We start from the raw sequence: 19,829 nt of genomic DNA, 5'->3' as shown, positions 1-19,829 counted from the left end.
CCCCTAACAAAATTTTGCATCCTTAAAAAAACACAACATTGAGAGTTGCATGTTATTTTTAAGGTTTGCTGATAGTCATTTGATTTTTAATTTAGAAAAGAAAATACACTATATCATTATATTGACAAGTGTAGATTAATTATGAGTTTTAAATTTCAATTTTTTTAATCAATTGTTTCTTTTAAATTTATATATATATATATATATATATATATGAACTTTTCACTTATTGAATATGTATACTTTTATTTTTTATTTAAATTTATATAATTTATTTTAAGTGTTGGCACTTTTAGAAATTTATCAATTAATTTAATGTAATTTTAAAATCAAATAAATGTCTAATCCAAAGCCCTATTTGACAAAAGAAAGGAAACAGTAAAACCAATTAAATTAACTTTAGCACATAACTTTAAATGGGTATTTTTCAACTCTAACACTATTCCATTGAACTAATCTATTTTTATTAAACCAAATATGAACATAGCTCGTTAAAAATCAACAACACATCAAAAATATTCATAATTTTAATAAGTCTGATCATATAATCAAAATAAAATCTAAATGATTAAACTAAACTTTCAAACAACATTGTTGATATTTAAACAATCAACTAACATGATAAATAACGTCCATAATAACATCAAATATTTATTCAAAACACCTTTAACTTGTTTCTCAGAATCATGCAAATCATTTTTAACAACTAAATATGCCCTACCAAAACAATACACATTTCATTTAAGACTTTTAGATAATCATCACAAACAAAAACTAAACATTCAAATATTCAAATGCAATAATGATTAAAAAGAGATGTGCTAATTAAGCAACATCATCTCATCAAAGTTTAAGGTATACCTTCTTCAACTGATGATGCCTCTTTGTTTGGAATTTCTAACCTTTTTTTAGCTTCAGATCCTTGGTGTTTTTAGCTCCTAATATTTGATTTGTATGTTCCTCTTTCTTTTTCTTTCTTTTCCTCTTTTGAACAATATGTTTGTGGTATCTTTCTCTCAATTACTTCAATAACTTTCTTTCCTTTCTTTTTTTCTCTCCTACTTTCTTCAGAAACACCTTCCTTTAATAAGCAAAAAATAAACCAGGAGGTTACAAAACCATGGTGGATTTTGTTTTAGAATCTAGATGGTTATGTCATGTTCTCTCTTCTATAACATATTTCCGAAGGTTATGGTGTTTTCTGTCCCTTTTAAGTGAATCCCACCTAGAGAAAGCATCTTGAAAAGCTAATTTTTATGAGTGTTTTTCTTTTTCAATCAAGGCTAACTGGGTAGGGTATTCTATCTAAACCATCATGGAATTTGGGATGTCAACTTTCCATTAATAGACTTGCATCATGTAGAGGGGATGTAATTATATCATTGGAAATAAACCACACTTGATTTAAAGCTCTATAAATCCATGTTTATTTATTGAAAGATTGGTTCTCGATTAGCTTAGATATGTCAATGCAGAGGATGATGGGGGATAAGATGTTTTTTATTTTATCAAGCCAAATAGGGTATGAATGTTTGATGTAGATGACTGGAATTTATAGATGAAGTGTTTCTCAGTCTTTTAGTGCCAATTAAATCCCTTGAGATTCTCGGAGTTGACATATTCATTCGTTTGAAGATGACTTCTTAGTTAGCTTTTCGAGTGAAAGAAGAATAGTGACCGAACAATGCATCATCTGGTTTCTTCATTGAGTTTTGAATGAAACATCACTTGTTACTAAACCTTAAAAATTAAAGTTTTTAATAAGGGTTTTTAAATTTTAAATTTTATCTTTGTATTTTTAATTCCAGCATCGGTATCTTTAATTAACCCGAAAACTTCTTAATTTTTGCTTTTGCATCCTTGCAAATATTGATCAAAATCCTTTGATTTACATGTCTTTTCTATCTTAGTCCTCGGTTTTTAGATTATGCAATTTGACTCTCATTTGACTATTAAACTTTTTATTTTTCTCGATTTGACCTCTGGTTTAATCAATTACGATCCCTACATGATGTACGCGCCTATTGCTTCTTAGTCTTTGGTACTAAAGTTCTTCAATTGGATCCCTATCCAACCTTTAAACTTCAAATTTCTTTCAATTAAGCCTTTGATTGCAACAATTAGACTTTCTAAAATTCAATTGGGTACTTGATATTTTAATTATTGCAAATTGACCTAAATTAGGCTTCCAAACTTAATTTTTCTTCAATTAAGTATTTGATTAAATCAATTAAACTCATTAAAAATTTAATTAAGTCTTTAAATTTAATTAATTGTTTCAACTTTGGCCTAATTGACTTTAAAACTTAATTTTACTTCAATTAAACCCTTGAATAGGTCAATTAAACCCATTTAAAGTTTAATTAAGTCTTAGATTTAATTAATTATTTCATTTTTGGCCAAATTGACTTGTAAACTTAATTGATTTAATTAAGTCAATTAAATCCATTAGAAATTTAATGAAATCCTTGAACTTAATTAATTCTTCTAATTCTAATCCAATAGACTTTCAAACTTAATTTTCTTTCAATAAAGTCTTTTTTCAACCTATTTGGCCAACAGTAGTCCGACCTGATTATCTTTCTAGCATTTTGACTTTTTATGGCTCAAAAGCTCATCTATTTATGTCCCCAAGATATTTTTGGATTTTGAATTATGATTTTTTGGATTATTTAAATTTAAATAAAAAATAAATATATAAAACAATTTTGGAGACCCAAAAATTGAGTTATTACATTGAGTACAATAATTGTTTAATTGTTCTAATCAAATGCTTCTCTTAGATTTTGTCATTTATTTGTTGATATGATCCTTAATTTGACATCGAACATGTTGAGATATATGAAAGTGTATGAACTTTTATTTTGGTTTCAATTGAGTATTTAATTATTTTTTATTTAAATTATGCAATGTATTTAAATCTTGATACTTCTATAATTTTATCAATTAAATGATTTTTATTTTAAAAACCAACAAGTGTTTACTCTCTATCAAGCCATATTTGCTTAAATAAAAATAAAATGTATTGTTTTTATAGAACTTGATGTATATTATTGCAGGGGATACCTTAGTGAAATTAGTTTAAAAAAGAAAAAAGAAAATTGCAACCTAGTTTTATGGACTATGAACTCTAATTGGTCTTTAAAGTTCTAGACAAGAGGTTGATAAAATAAATATCATATACATTTTATCTAAGATAAGTTGCATTATGCTTATCTTTGATGATAAAAATGCATGTTGTGCTCTTGTATTTTTTTTCCTTAAAAAGTGGGATTTTTTCTTAATTTTTCAAAGTTTTTTCACTTGTAAAAGCATTAAATTCATGCTTTTAGGTGCTTTTCAATGATTTTGATATGTTTATGTCAAAAATAAAAAAAACAAATGATGCATTTTCAATAAAAAAAAATCTCTTTTAAAAAGCATATTAGACCACATTACCAAACATACACTAAGATATAAATTTGGAACATGAGCCTAGCAACAAGACTTTATCCTTATTTTTAAAATACACACATTGGACCTCATAAGATGATGGTAAATGATAAATTGAGTTTCTAGTCTATTTTACTTGATTATTTCTAAAATGAACCTGAAAGCCTTCACTCACATTTAATAAATCATGTTGACCTAGCCCCAAATCCATTTAATTATAGGGAGGAACATATCGCAAAACTTAAATATTCATAAAATAAAAACAACCAAATAACATTTACAAGAAAATGGTAAGAAAAAGGATCAATAATATCTAGAAATTAGTACATATAAAACTTATATAAAAAAAACATCGCTTTGTTGTATAATAAATTTTTATTTGAGACATTATTATAAAAGTATTTAATATTTTTATCTCATGAAAATAATACGAATGAGGACCAAATCTTACAGATAAGAAAGTTGAAGAATGATGAAATTAAAAAAAAATCTAATTTCATAAATTATTTTAAATAAAATAAATAACAATCAAAATAATGAAGACTAAATCTAACAAATAAAAAAGTTAAAAGAAGATGAAATAAAAAATATATATAATTTCATAAATAATTTCAAATAAATTAAATAGTAATAAAAAGAATAGGGACTAAATCTGATAGATAAAAAAATTATTTAAGAAAAGAATATGAGAAAAGTAAATAATAATCAAAAGAACGAGGACCAAAGTTGATATAAAAATCAAATTAAATCAAATTCTAATGGATAAAATTGAAAAAAAAAGTCATAACAAAATACATAGCAATCAAAAGACTAAGGATCAAATTTGATATAATCAATAAAAAAATAGTAGTCAGGTGTTTACCAAATTTGATAGCTCAAAACTAAGGACATGCTTCAGTTTGTTCAGTTTGACACTATTTGTGTTCTTTGTCAAGAAGAAGAGGAAACTCATAGCCATCTTTTCTTTGCTTGCACCTGAACTTCCCTATTATGGAGGATGGTAAAGACTAGGCTAAAAGTTCACAGGCATATGGCAACCTTGAGTAGTGTCATTAGAGGCTTAAACTCTAGTAAGAACAACCTTGAAGCTAGAATGAGGAGAGCTTTCTTAGGCCTTCGGGTTTACTTAATATGGGAAGAAAGGAACAAACGAATATTTGAATCAACTTGCAAGTAGATTGATCTTATTTTTCACAAATTTCAAGTTATGTTTTACATAGCCCTGCACTTTCATGAAAAAAATCATCTCATTTTTAAAGCTAACTGGTAGTGGCCGCCCATGTTTCTCTATGGTTGGGTTGGTTGTTGGGTTTTCTTCTGCCTAGTTCGAGGTCAGTGTTTTTGCTATTGTTTATTGCTTCTTTTAGTTTGTTTTGCTTTTTATGGGCCTCTGATATAGTGGAGACATTGTTGTGATCTGATGTCACGTTTTGGAAGGTCATATGGTTATTTATGTATATATTTTTCATCTCTACAGGGTTGTTAGTCTCCAACTATTGCTGGTTTCTATTGTGCTGGGTTTCAGGTGGTCCACCCTATCGGCATGACTTTCTTTTGTTAGGATGATTTGATGTTGTTAGTCCTTTTGGATTGACTGTTGGAGCTTCAAGGGTTGTGTTATGGGTTATGGTGCTCTAATTGGAGCATACATAGGTGTCCCTTCATTTTCTAGTTATTCTGCTGATCTGTTGGGGTATCAATTACAGCTGCTACTTTTGTAGTCGAGCTTCTTTATGCTCAGCATAGTTCATTGGCTGCTCTATGCCCATGATTCTATGGTTTGTTGTTTGCTACTATGGATAATGCTTTTTTTTTGTCTTGTGATGCCAGTTGGGTTAATTTTGACACCTGCAATCCTTTTTTGGTTTCTTCCTTAACCGTTGCGGCTCATTAGGTTGTTGGGCCTTGCATGGCTAGTATTTGATGGGAGCATATTCCCTCTTTGACTTTGTTTTTATTGTATATCATATTTTTGCTTCTCTTTTACTGCTTCTCGAATAGTTGGTCAATGTATGTATGACCTGACTGTATTCAGTTTTGTTCTGATTGAGAGTTTGTTTCCTCTTTAGTTCCCATATATTTTGTACATGTATATGAACTTACTAGTTAAACAACATGGTTATTTTTTTATCTTAATACATTTTTTCATTCTGATTAAAAAAAACAAATAACAAGATATTTTTTAATTCCTTAAAACTTTTGAAAAGTGTTTTCCGTCCAAAATAAAAGGAAAATACTTTCCTGAAAAATAAGCCAAATTTCCTTAGTCTAGAAAGTGGTTTCCAAGAAACCACTTTCCATGAAACAAATAGACCTATAATGACTAAAAATCTCTTATATAAAGTATTACAAAGTTGCCAATGAATAAAAAACTTAAATGTTACAAATTTTCCATTGAATAAAAGATCTCTAGTCATCTTCTTCCTTTAAACACCAAACCTAGTTATCGTCTTCCCTTCCTTTTGATCCCACAATAGACACCATCAATATTAAAGTTTGCCTTTTTATTTGAGTCATGTAACACCACTTAATTATCATAAAAAAAAATAAAGTTTTTTGCAATTATATATTGACCCATTTCATATCTTGATAGTTTGTACTCTATAGTTGTTATTCTAATATTAAGGAAACAATAACACTTAAAAGGGAGTGAATTCGGTGTTTCACTAATAATAACAATAATTGCAATTAACTCAATTAAATACAATTAACCAACAATATAGTTTAAGTACTTAAAGTAAAGAGTATAAGGATATAAATTATAACCTCAGTTTTTTAAGTGGTTAGGCAAACCTTCATCCACATCTCATATACCAAACTGGTCTTGAGTATTGTATTATTTATTAATCCAAGTCAAATATTACAATATCCTTCATGAATTCTTACCAAAACCTTTACACCACTTGAAGAAATATCATCCTCAAGATTTATCATCTTAGTGATGTACCTCACCAATAACCGAGAGTTTTTCACTTAAACTTTTTTTTGAAATGTTACAACACTCTATAAAATAATAGATAATACAATTGAAGCTTATATCTCTATAGCTCGTTTAATAGCACTTAGAATATATGAAGGTGTTTAAGTGTAGTAAGTATGAGAATTTATACTTTTGTGCAAAATTATGAAAGTTTTAATGCAAAAATATAAGTATGATATAAGATTGATGATTTGAAGTTGTTTTTCTCTTAAAATAGCTTTTTGTGTGTGTGTGTGTGTCTATATATATTCAATTTTGTACCTGATTCTGCAATTAGACAAGTTATATATATGTTTCTAAAAAAAAAACTAGTCATTTATAGTCGTTATTGTTCATTTGAAAGCTCAAGTGATCAACCAAATCAAATTGGTCAAGTCAATCGGTCGACCGATTCCTGCAAATTCCCAATTGGTTGACCAGTTTATGTAGAATTTCATATTTATCAATTTTAATTTTAGTGAATTCTTAGAACAGTTTTATCAATCCTTTTTAAATGTATGTAAAGTGAAGTGTGAAGTGCGTGCATTCATTTTAATTTGTGTTATCAAGTATAATATACAAATTTATATTTAAGCACTAAAATGAACACTTAAAAACTAAGTTTTTACTTGTTTTGTATCCTGGACTTGTTGATTAATTTCTTCTTTCAATACCTCATGTTTGTTGATGTGATCTTCATATAAACTTGTTTAAACTTAATTTCATCTAAGCATATCATTAATCCATTTCTATTTAATTATTATCATCAAAATACAAAAAATATTAATACGTGACCCAAAGGTCAATAATTTCTCCATTTTCGATGATGCCAATTAATGTATATATATATAAATATAAAAATATTAATCTCCCACTATATTTTGCAATGTAGTCCCTTAGAGACTTCAATTAAAAACAATCTATAAATATAAATTTCTCTAATCCTTAATCATGTTTTATATCTTCTTCAATTCTCTCACAAATCTCCTTAAATCTCTTCCCTTTGTCATCAATGAAAAGTAAATAGGAAAAATATAACAATCATAGAGAAATAAAACATAAAACCATTGTAGAATGTTCAAAAGATAATACTCATTATGAAGTCAAAAGTATTAAAAACATAAAAAATAAATAAAAATGTGTAAATATTAAATGATTGTGGTACAATCTTCTAGGGTGGTGGATAACGAGAGAGCAAGCTAGTCATCATATCCTTGATATCGCACACATTCTCTCGAATGTGATGCACCTCACCTTTAATATTCTCTAGTTGACCTTCCATCCTTGATTGTCAAGAGCTTGTACAACATCTTCTAAAAAGGAAGTTGTAGGTGGCGTCTCAAACATATCAGCAAACTCAACATCACCACCGACTTTATGCATTTCTCCCTCATCATGCTTTTCTTCAGCAAGAGCACCAATATGGTCTTTAGAAGACATCCAAGTACTATAATTAGTCAAGACATACCTCATCTTATTAAGTATTCTAGTGTCTATTTCCATTGTCTTTGAGTACGGATTCATATCTGTATCCGTGAGCAAGCTATTAAAATACTTATACTAAAAAACAGTAGTCAAACATTGACCATATTGTAAAAAATTTTGTTTGTGATCATGAGCCATAATGATATTCTTTATCATAATATTAAGAAGATTAATATGACATCCTCTAATCTTACATTTTATCAAGCATATATCTATAAAAGTGACCTCGTCATAATGCCTTTTTTTGGGTAGAATATTATGTGTTATTATGCGGTAAAAAATCCTAGGACGTAAGAGCAAATTGTGGCTTTTAATTTTAGCACATGGTGCGAAATCCAATCAATCAATATATTGTGCTACGACCTCGTCATACATAAAATTTCCAATGGTTGGTATGATTTTAACTTTATAAAGCCTAGGACCTTCATTGCTTATGCCCAAAATATTTCCTAGAGTATCACAATCAAATTCAATTCACTTATTTTGCAAATGGCTTACTATTTTAGGCTCCATATTGATTTGCATATTCGAGAAAAACATTTTAATGAGTTTAGGATAGGTGAGATTCTTCAAATGAAAAAGATTTTATATAATCAAATTGTATTTATCCTAAAATCACTTAGCATGCTTCTTAAACCTTTTTCGACAACTATAGATCGATTAGCAAAACAAATCATATACTTCTCTATATTATCACTTAGAGGGATATTAGGATCATTTGCCTTTTTTTTCTCCTTGATTCCACATCTTTAGTATATCTTTTAGGTGCTATGCAACTTTAATTTCCAAGAAAGTAACTCGAATTGAGCTTAATATGGTGGAATTTGAGTGATTTGAGAGTGGATTTTTGGTTTAAGGTTAGGGTCCTTGAATTGAGGATTTTACATTGTGCTGGAAAATGACAACCCCTTTTATACCATCAAGCAATGGGTTGGCCAGTTGCTTTAAATTAGTTAAATCAATCGATCGATTTAACTTAAACATTGAAATTTCTAAAATTCCTCTTTTGATCCTTCTTATACACTTGTAAAGGATCCGTTTGATGCAATTTTTTTTTGTTAAAAACTGAAAGAAATCAGGAGATTAAAAATTAAAAATTTAGGTAGTAGCGAAGGGTTTCGTCTTCTGTCTCAATCAAGTGGCCAATTGTTTCAGATGTATGAATTGGTTAACCAGTTCACATGAAAACCATATTTTTCCTACTTTGATCAAATCAGATGCTTTTTTATACTAACATATACCATTTCATCCAACTTGTTTTCTTAAAATCTAAATCCTTTATTTCATCTAGTGGTTAACTCTCTATTCTTGTGTTTCAACTAGTCGGCCATTGGAAATGGTATGATAAACTGGTTGACCAGTTCATCCCAGATTTGCATTGTCAGAGAATTTTGCAGCAAAGCAGATTTTTTATGCGAATAGGATATACATTTCATCACTTGAACATGTCCAACTTATTTCGAATAGTGCATACACATAAAGATAAAACCTCAAATGCTATTAGCATGAATAAAACCTAAATTTCTTTGTATTTTGCAAAAGTGATCTTCACCTAAAGGCTTTGTAAGAATATCTACAAGTAGATGTTATGTGCTAACAAAATCAAGTGCACTGTCTCTTTTCGACATATGATCTCTTAGGAAATGATGTCTCAGTTCAATATGTTTTGTACATGAGTTTTGTATAGGATTCTTAGATAGATTTATAACACTTGTGTTATTACATATAATAGCTAGGAACATGATCAAAATCTAGTCTAAAATCTTTTCTAAGGTTTGTTTCATCTATAAAATATGAGCACAACAACTACCCGCTATAATATATTTTGCTTCAGTTGTTGATAGAACTATTGAGTTTTGTTTCTTACTAGCCCATGATATTAATGATGATCCTAAAAAGTAACTTGCTTAACTGGTACTTTTTTTTAATCAACTTTACATCCAACAAAATCAATATCCGAATAATTTATCAAATGCAACTCACTTCCTTTCGGATACCACAACCCTAAATTAATTGTACCATGCAAATATCGAAAAAAAAAATTACAACACTAAGATGAGATTCTTTAGGACTTGCTTGAAAATGTGCACATAGACAAACACTAAATATAATATCGGGTCTACTTGCAATTAAATATAACAATGAACCAATCACACCTCGATATTTGGTGATGTGTACATTATTACCGTTTTCATCCATATCAATCTTTGTTGATATCCATATTGGTGTGTCGGCTTCCTTAACTTGTTATATCCCAAATCTCTTTAGTATATCCTTGATGTACTGGCTTTAGTTGATAAAGATGCCATCTCTAGTTTGCTTGATTTGCAACCCAAGGAAGAAGTTCAATTCTCCCATCATGCTCATTTCAAATTTGTCTTGCATGTACTTTGCAAATTCCTTACAAAGAAATTTGTTAGTAACACCAAATATAATATCATTAATGTATATTGTACAAGTAAGATATCTTTACCTTTTATCTTTGTGAAAAAGATGGTGTCAATCTTGTCAATGTAGGGATCATTTTAATGAGAAAAGTCTTTAATACATCATACCTTTAATTGCTTGTTTTAAACCATATAAAACCTTTTAAAGTTTGAAAACATGATCGGGTAAATGAAAGTTTTCATAACCTTGAGGTTTCTCAACATACACCTCTTCTTAAATAAAACCATTTAAAAATGCACTTTTGAAAAAGCGTAAAATTATCATAACATGTAAAAGCTAAAAGCATTTTTATTGATTCTAGTCTAGCCACCGATGCAAATATTTCTCTATAATTAATACATTCTTCTTGATTATAACATTTGACAACTAGTCTAGCTTTATTTCTAATTATGATCCTATGATACTTTGTCCCTAAGAACACATTTTGTTCTCATAATGGATTGATTTTTAGGTCTAAAGACTAGTCCCTAAACATCATTCATTTCAAATTAGTTTAGCTCATTTTGCATGTCTAAGATCCAATTTGCATCCTCTTTTGCTTATAGGAAGGATTTAAGCTCTATATGCGAAACAAATACACAATGCTCATTAATGTTTCTAAGAAATGTTCTAGTCTTAGTTTCTTTAGAGGGATTACCAATAATTAACTCAGGAGGATGAGAGCTTATATAGCTTAGGTCCTTTGGTGGCATAAATAAGTTACTTACAATCTCTTGTTAATTGTTTGTGCTTGGTTGATCTTTATCCATTTCTTCATTGTCAGCCTCCATGGGGTCTTATTATTAAGACTTAAATGTTGAACACTTTTATTAATTTTATCTAAAATCTCAATAATTTTTTCGTTTTTGAGTTTCCTCAAATATGACATGCATGGATTTCTAAAGACAAAGTGTTCTATTATTATATACTATATAAGCTTTGTTAAAGAAGGAATAACCAAGAAAGATACCACCATCAGATTTTGAATCAATTTATCCAAATGATCTTTGGTGTTAAGAATAACATATTTTGAACAAAAAACTTTAAAATATAAGATGTTGAGTTTCCTTATCTCTCTAAAGCTCATAAAGAGTCCTTTTCAACTTTGGTCTCAAGATAACACGATTTAAAACATAGCAAAATGTGTATACAACTTTCACCCAAAAGCATTTATGGGTATCAAATTCATTTAATATTGTTCTTGCCATTTATTGGAGAGACTAATTTTTTCTTTTCACAACCCCATTTTATTAAGGAGTTCTAGGTGTTGAAAAGTTATGGTGGTATCCTTTTTGTTTACTAAATGTTTCAAATAACTCACTTATAAATTCACTTTTATGATTAGTGATAATAATGAATATGACATATTTCTCTTGTATATTTTATAGGCTAATTTGTTTCATTTAATGTCAAATAGACTTGGATAATTTCTTTATATAGATTTATGATCAGTCATTAGTTATGGATAAGTGTAGTATTTACAACATACGGGGTTTGCAAGATGACTCTTTAAAATAATAGCTATATCTTCAAGAACCATTGAAATAAAAGCAAACAACATTCATTCTTTATAATTTCATTATATATATATAAATCATAAATAGGCACACCCAACAACCCACATAAATCCCTCGTTAACATTTTTCTTAAATCATAAAATCATAAAACACAATTACATAATGTACATTGCAACACAAAAAAGAAGAAGATCAAGACATGTATGGAAACGCCTAAACACCTAATTTTTCTTCTTCTAAATAAGTAAATAGTTGAATGCATCATACTTTTAGTCATCATCACTACATGTTTTTGCATTTGTTTTAGTGTATTATTGTGATATGATTATAATGATAATATATCTTGTTAAAAAATCATTAACCATTAGATGGATATTAGGTCATAATGTACCATTTTTTTTTGTTATAACATAAAATAAATGCCATCTACACTAGTTATTTTACCCAATCATATTGAGGGAGCTAATTATGTTGGCCAGGCATGATAATATTAAATTATGTCTTTTTAAGGTTTAATCTTAACGATAAAACCTTAAAAGTATAGTTATTAAACTTGGATCGGTCTTGCATGTCGATCTGATGGCTGGATGGGTTCGGATAAGGCAAAAAGACTGAGATGAGCAAAAACCTGACAAAACCCGATTGACTCGTTAGGTTGACCCATGACCCGAACGACTCGGCAAAACCTAGTTGAAACCCTTTTTTTTTCAAATATTTTTCTGTTAATTGTGAGGATAAAAAATGACTTGTATTTGGTTGTATTTCCACCGTGCTTTTCATTTTTTTTAAATGAGTAGTATATGTGTAATAAAAATTAATAATTTATAATATGTATAACATATATTCACATGAATTGTTTCTTAATTTTTTCATATGAAATATTAAAATTTTATTTTATTTTTAAATTTTTTTTGAATTGATTCAAATAAACTCGAGTCAACTTATATAACCCAAAATTCATGTTTAAAAGAGGATTGAGGGGCACATACATCCATAGTTATTAAACCCAGACCGACCCGATGAGTCGACGCGGGACCCGATGGCTGGACCGATCTGGGTTTGTCAAAAGACCGGCCGGTGCAACAACTCAGCCAAACCCGATCGACTTGGCGGGTCAATCCATGACCCAGGCGACCTGGCGGGTGCGACACCCGATGTTTTTTTTCCTTCAAATATGGTTTTGCTCCTATACCTTTTTTTTCATGTTTTTTTAGTTGGTTATTAACACTTTTTAAAACTCACTATATAAATATTTGAAAAGTGTTTTATTTTTTCAATGTGAGATTTGAAACCCTTTAGTATATATATTCTATGTTCCAAAGGAAAAAAAGTTATTTTTTTAATGTAGGATTTGAGGCACTTACGTATGTATATATACTTTATGTTTATAAGAAAAAAGTTATGTTTTTTCAATGTGAGATAAAAAGTTTTTTGGTTTAAATACTTCAACTTAAAAGGATAACATAATATCTTTTTAATGTGGGATTTGAAGCCCTTTAGTATATCTATTCTATGTTCACAAGAAAAAAGTTATGTTTTTTTAATGTGGGATAATTTTTTTTTAAAATATTCTTTTAAATTTATTTATTTATAACATGTATAGCCTATATTCATATGAATTTTTTTATATAAAATATTAAAATATAAATATTTTATAATTTTTTTTTAAATTAACTCATGAAACCCGAAACTCGATATCCTTAAAGGTTAGCCCCGGACCGGTTGGATAACCATACGTACATCTATAAAAGTTGGCGTGTCCTCAAAGCCAACTCGACACGCGCGCCCACCGCCCGGTATATAATCGCGAAACCTCTGTCAGTATCTTGAAAATTTCCTCCCTCCCTCACTCTCTCTACAACAGAACCAATCCGTCGATCTTTTGGTCTTCCAGTCTTAAGACAACAATGGCGAACGAGAAATCGGTGATGGCTGTGATTAGAGCAGCGAGGCCTTCCTTTAAAAACAAGCACGACAAGGTCGCTTTCGCTGTTCACGCCGCTTTCCTAGCAAGTGGCTACGCTCTCACCGCCACTGGTCTTGCCGCCTTCTCCGAATCTGCTGCCCTCTCCGCTCCGTCAACTAGTAAGCTCTCAATTTTTTTTCTTCGACTTGTTTAATTGCTATTAACAAAACGAAAAACTAATATATATATATATATATATATATATATATATATATATATTCTGTGTAATTTTTACCCTCTGCCTCTGTTATAGATGAGGTAGGAACTGAAAATTGGAATGAGGTAGATGGAGAATATGCATTTGTGTATGTAAATCCTGATAAAGAAGGAAAGAGGGTGATACTGAAGTGTTTGGCTTTGAATGGGAAATTGGCGGTTAGTGCCATATCTGATGGGATTTCAGAGCCGGTCAATCTGGAAATCGAGTAGGGTTTTCTTTTAGTTTTTATTTGTTTATTTTGGTATTCTAGGGTTAGGGTTCTGAATTTGATTACTGTTGCAGTGTTGGGGATTATGTTGCGGAGAATGAAGGTACAAATTACTCGGAGCAATATAGGAACTTGGACAAGATTTATAAGAAACTGGATGAAGAAATTTTGTCTAAATTGGATGGCTCTTCTACTTCTTCTTTGAAAGCGAGTTCATCAGGCAACCGTAATGGGTAATTGAGCTCTCTTATTCTGTTTAAGGATGTATATTTGTGCAATTCATTGCCTTTAACAAACTATGATGCTTGTTGCTGTTGTTTTAATTTGACTGCTTAGCCTTTTTCCCTTTTACATGCCACACTCTCCTTGTACTTTAGCTTCGTTTGGTTGGAATTTCAAATGTTCGGCTGCAGAATTTATAATTTATTGTTCTTAATCTTAGCATTTAAATATTTACTTTGACTGCATTAATTCTATTTCTTAGCTGTTACCTCATATTCTAAAACATCTATATGATAAAATTCTTCATAAGTGTAGCCATCTATTGACTTGGTTTTTCTGTATTGATTTGCCGTGTTTGTAGGCGAGAAGCAAGGCAGGGATCAAGACAGAATAATGAACCTGGTGTTGGATTTTCTGAACCTGCTAGCCCTCAAATTCCTCTTCCGGGGTATGCTATTCTTTTCATCACTGTACCTTTCTCATATTGGGGTACATATTATATCTGTGATATTTTCATTCCCATAGGGAACTGCTGCTCATATGATCTTAAATTTTGTTTGCAACTTTCATTTGCTATGATATATTAGATCACTACTGTCCTTACGAACTTTGATTTTTCTTGTGGCTTGCATTTGTTATGATATAATGCAAGTGCTTCGATCATTCAAGTAATCTCCTCATATGCATGAGAAACCTTGTCCTTAAAGTTGATAATCTCCTCATATGCATAAGAAACCTTGTCCTTAAAGTTGATGCTTTATGGCAATCAATTAGTTGTATAAAGAAGGGGAAAGTTGCTGTTAACTTTCTATTCCATGTGCTTGATTATAGAAACCTGCTAATACTACTACGAATATCACTGGCTTGTTTCTGCTACGAGCTTTGAAAAAAAGAAGACATGTTTGTTGCAAGAAAAGTATCTGGTTGTTGTAGAAAGTGCTTAAGATGTTAAAAATGACAAAAAATTATTTATTACAGTAAAAATATAGTAATATGAATGTTGTATATTGCCCAAAGGTTTGAGGTCAATTTCAACCATTTTTAGCTTTTGATTTTCTCTATTAACCTTTTGAAGTTTCACAAATGTTATAATAGGAGGTTTTTGAAGCCATTTTTAAGAATTAAGGTTAAGTCGATGGAAAATAAGTGAGATCCATGTGTGCCTAGAATAGTTAGAAACAGCTATTATAATGGATCAAGTTAATTATTTCGCTTATGAAATTATGGGGAAGATAATATAGCTAAAAATACCATCTGAAATTGCTTTTTCCTTTTGAAAGCACCATTAGAGAGTGTGTGATTCTTGTTATCAAACACTATTTGGTGGTGTGGTGGGGACCAAGACTTGAACTCATCTTGCATTCTTGCTTCAAATTGCATTAAGAGGTCATCATAGGCAAGGCCCAACTTGAATGTTTCCTTCGGTTACCAATGTTACCAAGTCCACAACACCAGCCATTTTTATTTTTATTTTTTTAATAAAAAACAAGAAGAAAGCTAACCATACTTATCAATACATCATTTTCTGGAGCATCTAATGGAGTACCTATTATTAATTTGGGTAGTGATAGTCTCTTCCTTGTTTTCATCTCTTTTCTCAACATGACTTCCTAGTGAGGGAATTCAGTTTGATAAGATGGAACTCTATTTATTTAGTAAATATAGTCTTGCAGTTATTTGGTAAGTTATATAATATTGTTGTTGTTGTTAAAAGATTATTTTTTACTAGGATTTATGTTTACTATTTAGTTTAGATAACTACTAGATCTTTGGCTAGCGCTACGCTGTGGATCAAATGATTTTTTTTTAAACATAAAAAAATAGCTAGGTGTTACTAATGTTTTTTCTAGTAGAAAGAAATTTTAAATCATGTGAGGATTATATAATATGACCTGATTGACTTTACAGGTACAAAGGCAACTCGGACAACTGGTAAAAACATAGTTTGACTCAAAATAAATATTCAAAATGATATTTTTTTATAAATATTTAGATGAAAATATATTCGATTGATTCGGGTTAATCCAAGTTAATATGCAATCTACATGTTGGGTCATAGGACTTGATAGGAAACAAATGAAAAGAAATTATGAAGCTCAATTTTCAATAAACTCAATATTGAAGGATGAAATTGTAAAAAAAATCAATTAAAAAAAGAAAAATAAACCTGAGTCAACCCGCTATACTCGCAACCCAGGTCATGAGATTAGAATAACCCAATAGAAAACAAATTGAAATAAATTATGAAGTTTAATCCCTAATAAATCTAATGTTGAAGGATGTAATTGAAATTGAAAAATTGATTACAAAAATGATAATATACAACTTGAGTTAACTCGGGTTAATTTGCTAAACTCGTAACTCGAGTATGAGATGAGAATAACCTCATATAAAGCAGAACAAAACAAATCACAAATCTTAATTCTCATTCAACCCAATGTTGAATGATGAAATTGAGAAAAAAGGTCAATTAGAAAAAGAAAATAAAACTCGAGTCATTTGATCAAATTCACAGTTCGAGTCATGAGATTGAGATATCCTCATAAAAACTAAATTGAAAAAAATTATGAAACTCAATCCCTAATAAATTTATATGAAATTGAAATTGAAAAAAAAAATCTCTTTGTTTTAAATTAATGGTTTCTTGGTGTCTATATGAACAAGTTTTCTATGTATTGAAAACATTTTATGATGAATTAAAATTGTTGTTAAAATTGTTTATTCTACATTTTTCTAACCCTCTACTATTGGGTTGTCTTTTGGTTTATTATTCCCCTCTTGTCGGGGACTTTGCTTAATTAGATTTTAATTTGCTCATACGATGTTTGAATACAGGAATTATAATTTTAGGAGCAAAGTTAATGCCACAAAATACATGAAAAACTTTAATTGCTATATGTATTCAAGATTGTTTGCTCTGTTGGTGTTGCTGTGTTTGTATTCATGACATGACTATATTAAGCCAATATTTATCGATGCTGTGCGTGATTCTTGATCTTGTAATATGTTAAAGAAATTATGTTTATCTTTCAAGTATCCTAGATGAGCTTTAATTGTCACAGGGTCAATTTTCTTGTCAAAACTTTCAATCTCTATGCGGTAGTTCAGTCCTGCTAGGCTCAGCCCTTTCGCTCACCGTTTCACTCATGTTTGCTTACAACTAGTTTGTCCCACAAACCCAAGAGGTTACCCGCTCTTTCAATGTTGTGAACAAGAGGAATACACAAATGAATATGAACAGAAATAAGCACACAAGTTATTACAGGAATCAATCCCAACCTTTTATTAACTCAAAAGGATATACACAAGTCTGTCTGCGTGTGTGCTATGCACAATGTTCTGCCCTCCAGAACTTGCAATCCCTACATCCTGCTGGAGCGCAGTCAGTTTCATTTAGTTCCCTGCTATTATGATGGTTCACTTTCTGTTTTCTGATTTGCTTTTCAGATATGTAGTTCCTCCAGTTCCTGTAAATCCAATGAGCGATCTTTATCCTGGAGCTGGAGCTGGAATGTATCCAACAGGGTATGCATCTTAAAATAGCTGTTTGTATTCACTAATTGGTATTTGTCTCACCATTTTAGTTCTCAATTTTAATGATATATTTTGTTGTACTGTTTTTCAGGGCTGGCAGAGGTGGGGGCATGCTTATAGGTTTGTACTTTTTAATTGCAATTAATGAAGCAATAAACAGGCATGTTTCATTTATTTCGGGATTGCTTATTTTTACCATGTGCTTGCAGGGCCTGATGATCCTAGCTGGTCTGGTTTATTTGGTGATGACCCTGGTTTCCTTGGGAGACGACCGTGAGATCTCCCTCTCTCCCTCTCCCTCTCCCTCTCCCTCTCCCTCATGTTGCTATAATATGGTATCATCAACAGAACTAATAGTGTGTGAATTTATGAACGCAGGGGTGTTCCTCCAGGTGCTCGGTTTGATCCCTTTGGCCCTCCTGGGGTACCTGGTTTTGAGCCCAATCGATTTACAAGGTACATTGATTGTTTTACATCTGCCAAAGCCCATTTGGGATTTACTTTCTTAATCTTTGTTAAGAATAACAAAACAGTCTGTAACATTATTTGATTAAAACTGAATTACTGCAGTAAATCAAGACCATTCAGTTAAATTGGATTTCTTTTACGCCATGTGCTTGGGTGTGTTTTAAAAAAAACCCAGTTTTGGTTTTGTTCTGAACAGTAAGGACCTTGCTCACAATGTGTTTGGTACAGACCAAAGTAATGTGTTTCTGTTGTCTTGGTGAGCTGTTGCATGCCAAGATCTTCTTTTGAACTTTTTCTTGCAAACTTGATGTTAAGCTCTTGGTTCCCAAATTACTGATTCTGCTTTCATTTTGAATTTTTGTCTAAAAAACTCTGGTACTTTCAAGTTTACCAAAGCACTGATATTGTATGATGTAGTTCTTTCTGAGGATTTAGCATACTTTGACTCGTATCTTTCCTTCTTTTAAAGAGCTTGATTAATGGATCATAGTTGTCTCCATGCGTAGTTTGTGTATGAAGAGTCATATTGGCATTTTAATATAGACTCTATCTGGTCCAAATCATCTCGTACAAAAAACCAAATGTTGGAGCCAGCCTTAGCTTGGTATTAAGAATTAGTGGAATTGTAAGGGTGGCTGTTCTGTAAGCATGATACCTGTTCATATGAATGAACATTTGTTCAAAAACCAGAATGAGGAATTTATATGAGTGGGGAGGGGTGGTGGAGGAGGGGCATTTTGTCACATTTGCATGTGATTTGGTGATAATAATAAATAAATAGATAAAGATAATAAAGAATTGAACGAAAAGTAGTTACTTGGTTTGAAAGAAAACAAGCAGATATTAGCTTCAGGCATTTGTCTATATTAAGAAAACATGCAGAGATAGAACATCAGAAGTTGCACATAATTTTCTATGAACTTGTAACCATACCCAAATAATCTATATTCTAGATTTGTCTGGTCTTCATTATGGTTGGCCCAAGTTTTTGGTTTCTTATGCCTACAAATAGATTTCGTGTGCTTATGCATCTGGAATGTATTCAAGGTTTATGTTCAGACATTAGCTCCAGGCATCTAATTTTTCTGCTCTATTTGTCCTGCAGAGGCCCACCAAGGCCTGGGAGCAATATTCATCCAGACCTTTCGCCAATGGGGAGGGATCCTGATTTTATTTAGGCATGTCCAGGCTGTCTTATTATCCTTCCTGTCCCATTTCTTTTTTGGTTTGTGTGGATGTGAGAAATGGTAAAAAAAATAGGTAGTATAAAAGATATGCTCCTTGCGGATAGGGTTTCCTTCCAACTTTTCTGTTTCTATGCATGGAACAAATGACATTTTGTATATTACTAAGTGAGATTTTGGCATGTACATTTGTCCTTTCAGTGGTGA

At 30.6% G+C, this 19,829-nt stretch overlaps 1 protein-coding gene across 1 annotated transcript; it reads left to right on the top strand.

The window, feature by feature from the left end:
- The first annotated feature begins 13,594 nt into the window (after positions 1-13,594).
- Positions 13,595-19,829, top strand: LOC133677698 (probable proteasome inhibitor). The gene is made up of 9 exons (XM_062099827.1): positions 13,595-13,905; positions 14,040-14,211; positions 14,289-14,447; positions 14,798-14,884; positions 17,884-17,961; positions 18,062-18,090; positions 18,180-18,243; positions 18,349-18,426; positions 19,544-19,829. The coding sequence occupies exons 1-9, from the start codon at positions 13,728-13,730 to the stop codon at positions 19,614-19,616; spliced, it is 918 nt and encodes a 305-aa protein (XP_061955811.1). The 5' UTR covers positions 13,595-13,727; the 3' UTR covers positions 19,617-19,829.

This window comes from Populus nigra, chromosome 17 (assembly GCF_951802175.1).
Source record: "Populus nigra chromosome 17, ddPopNigr1.1, whole genome shotgun sequence".
In the NCBI taxonomy this organism is placed as follows: domain Eukaryota; kingdom Viridiplantae; phylum Streptophyta; class Magnoliopsida; order Malpighiales; family Salicaceae; genus Populus; species Populus nigra.
The sequence above is the reverse complement of the archived record's forward strand: the minus strand, read 5'-3'. Positions and strand labels throughout refer to the sequence as shown.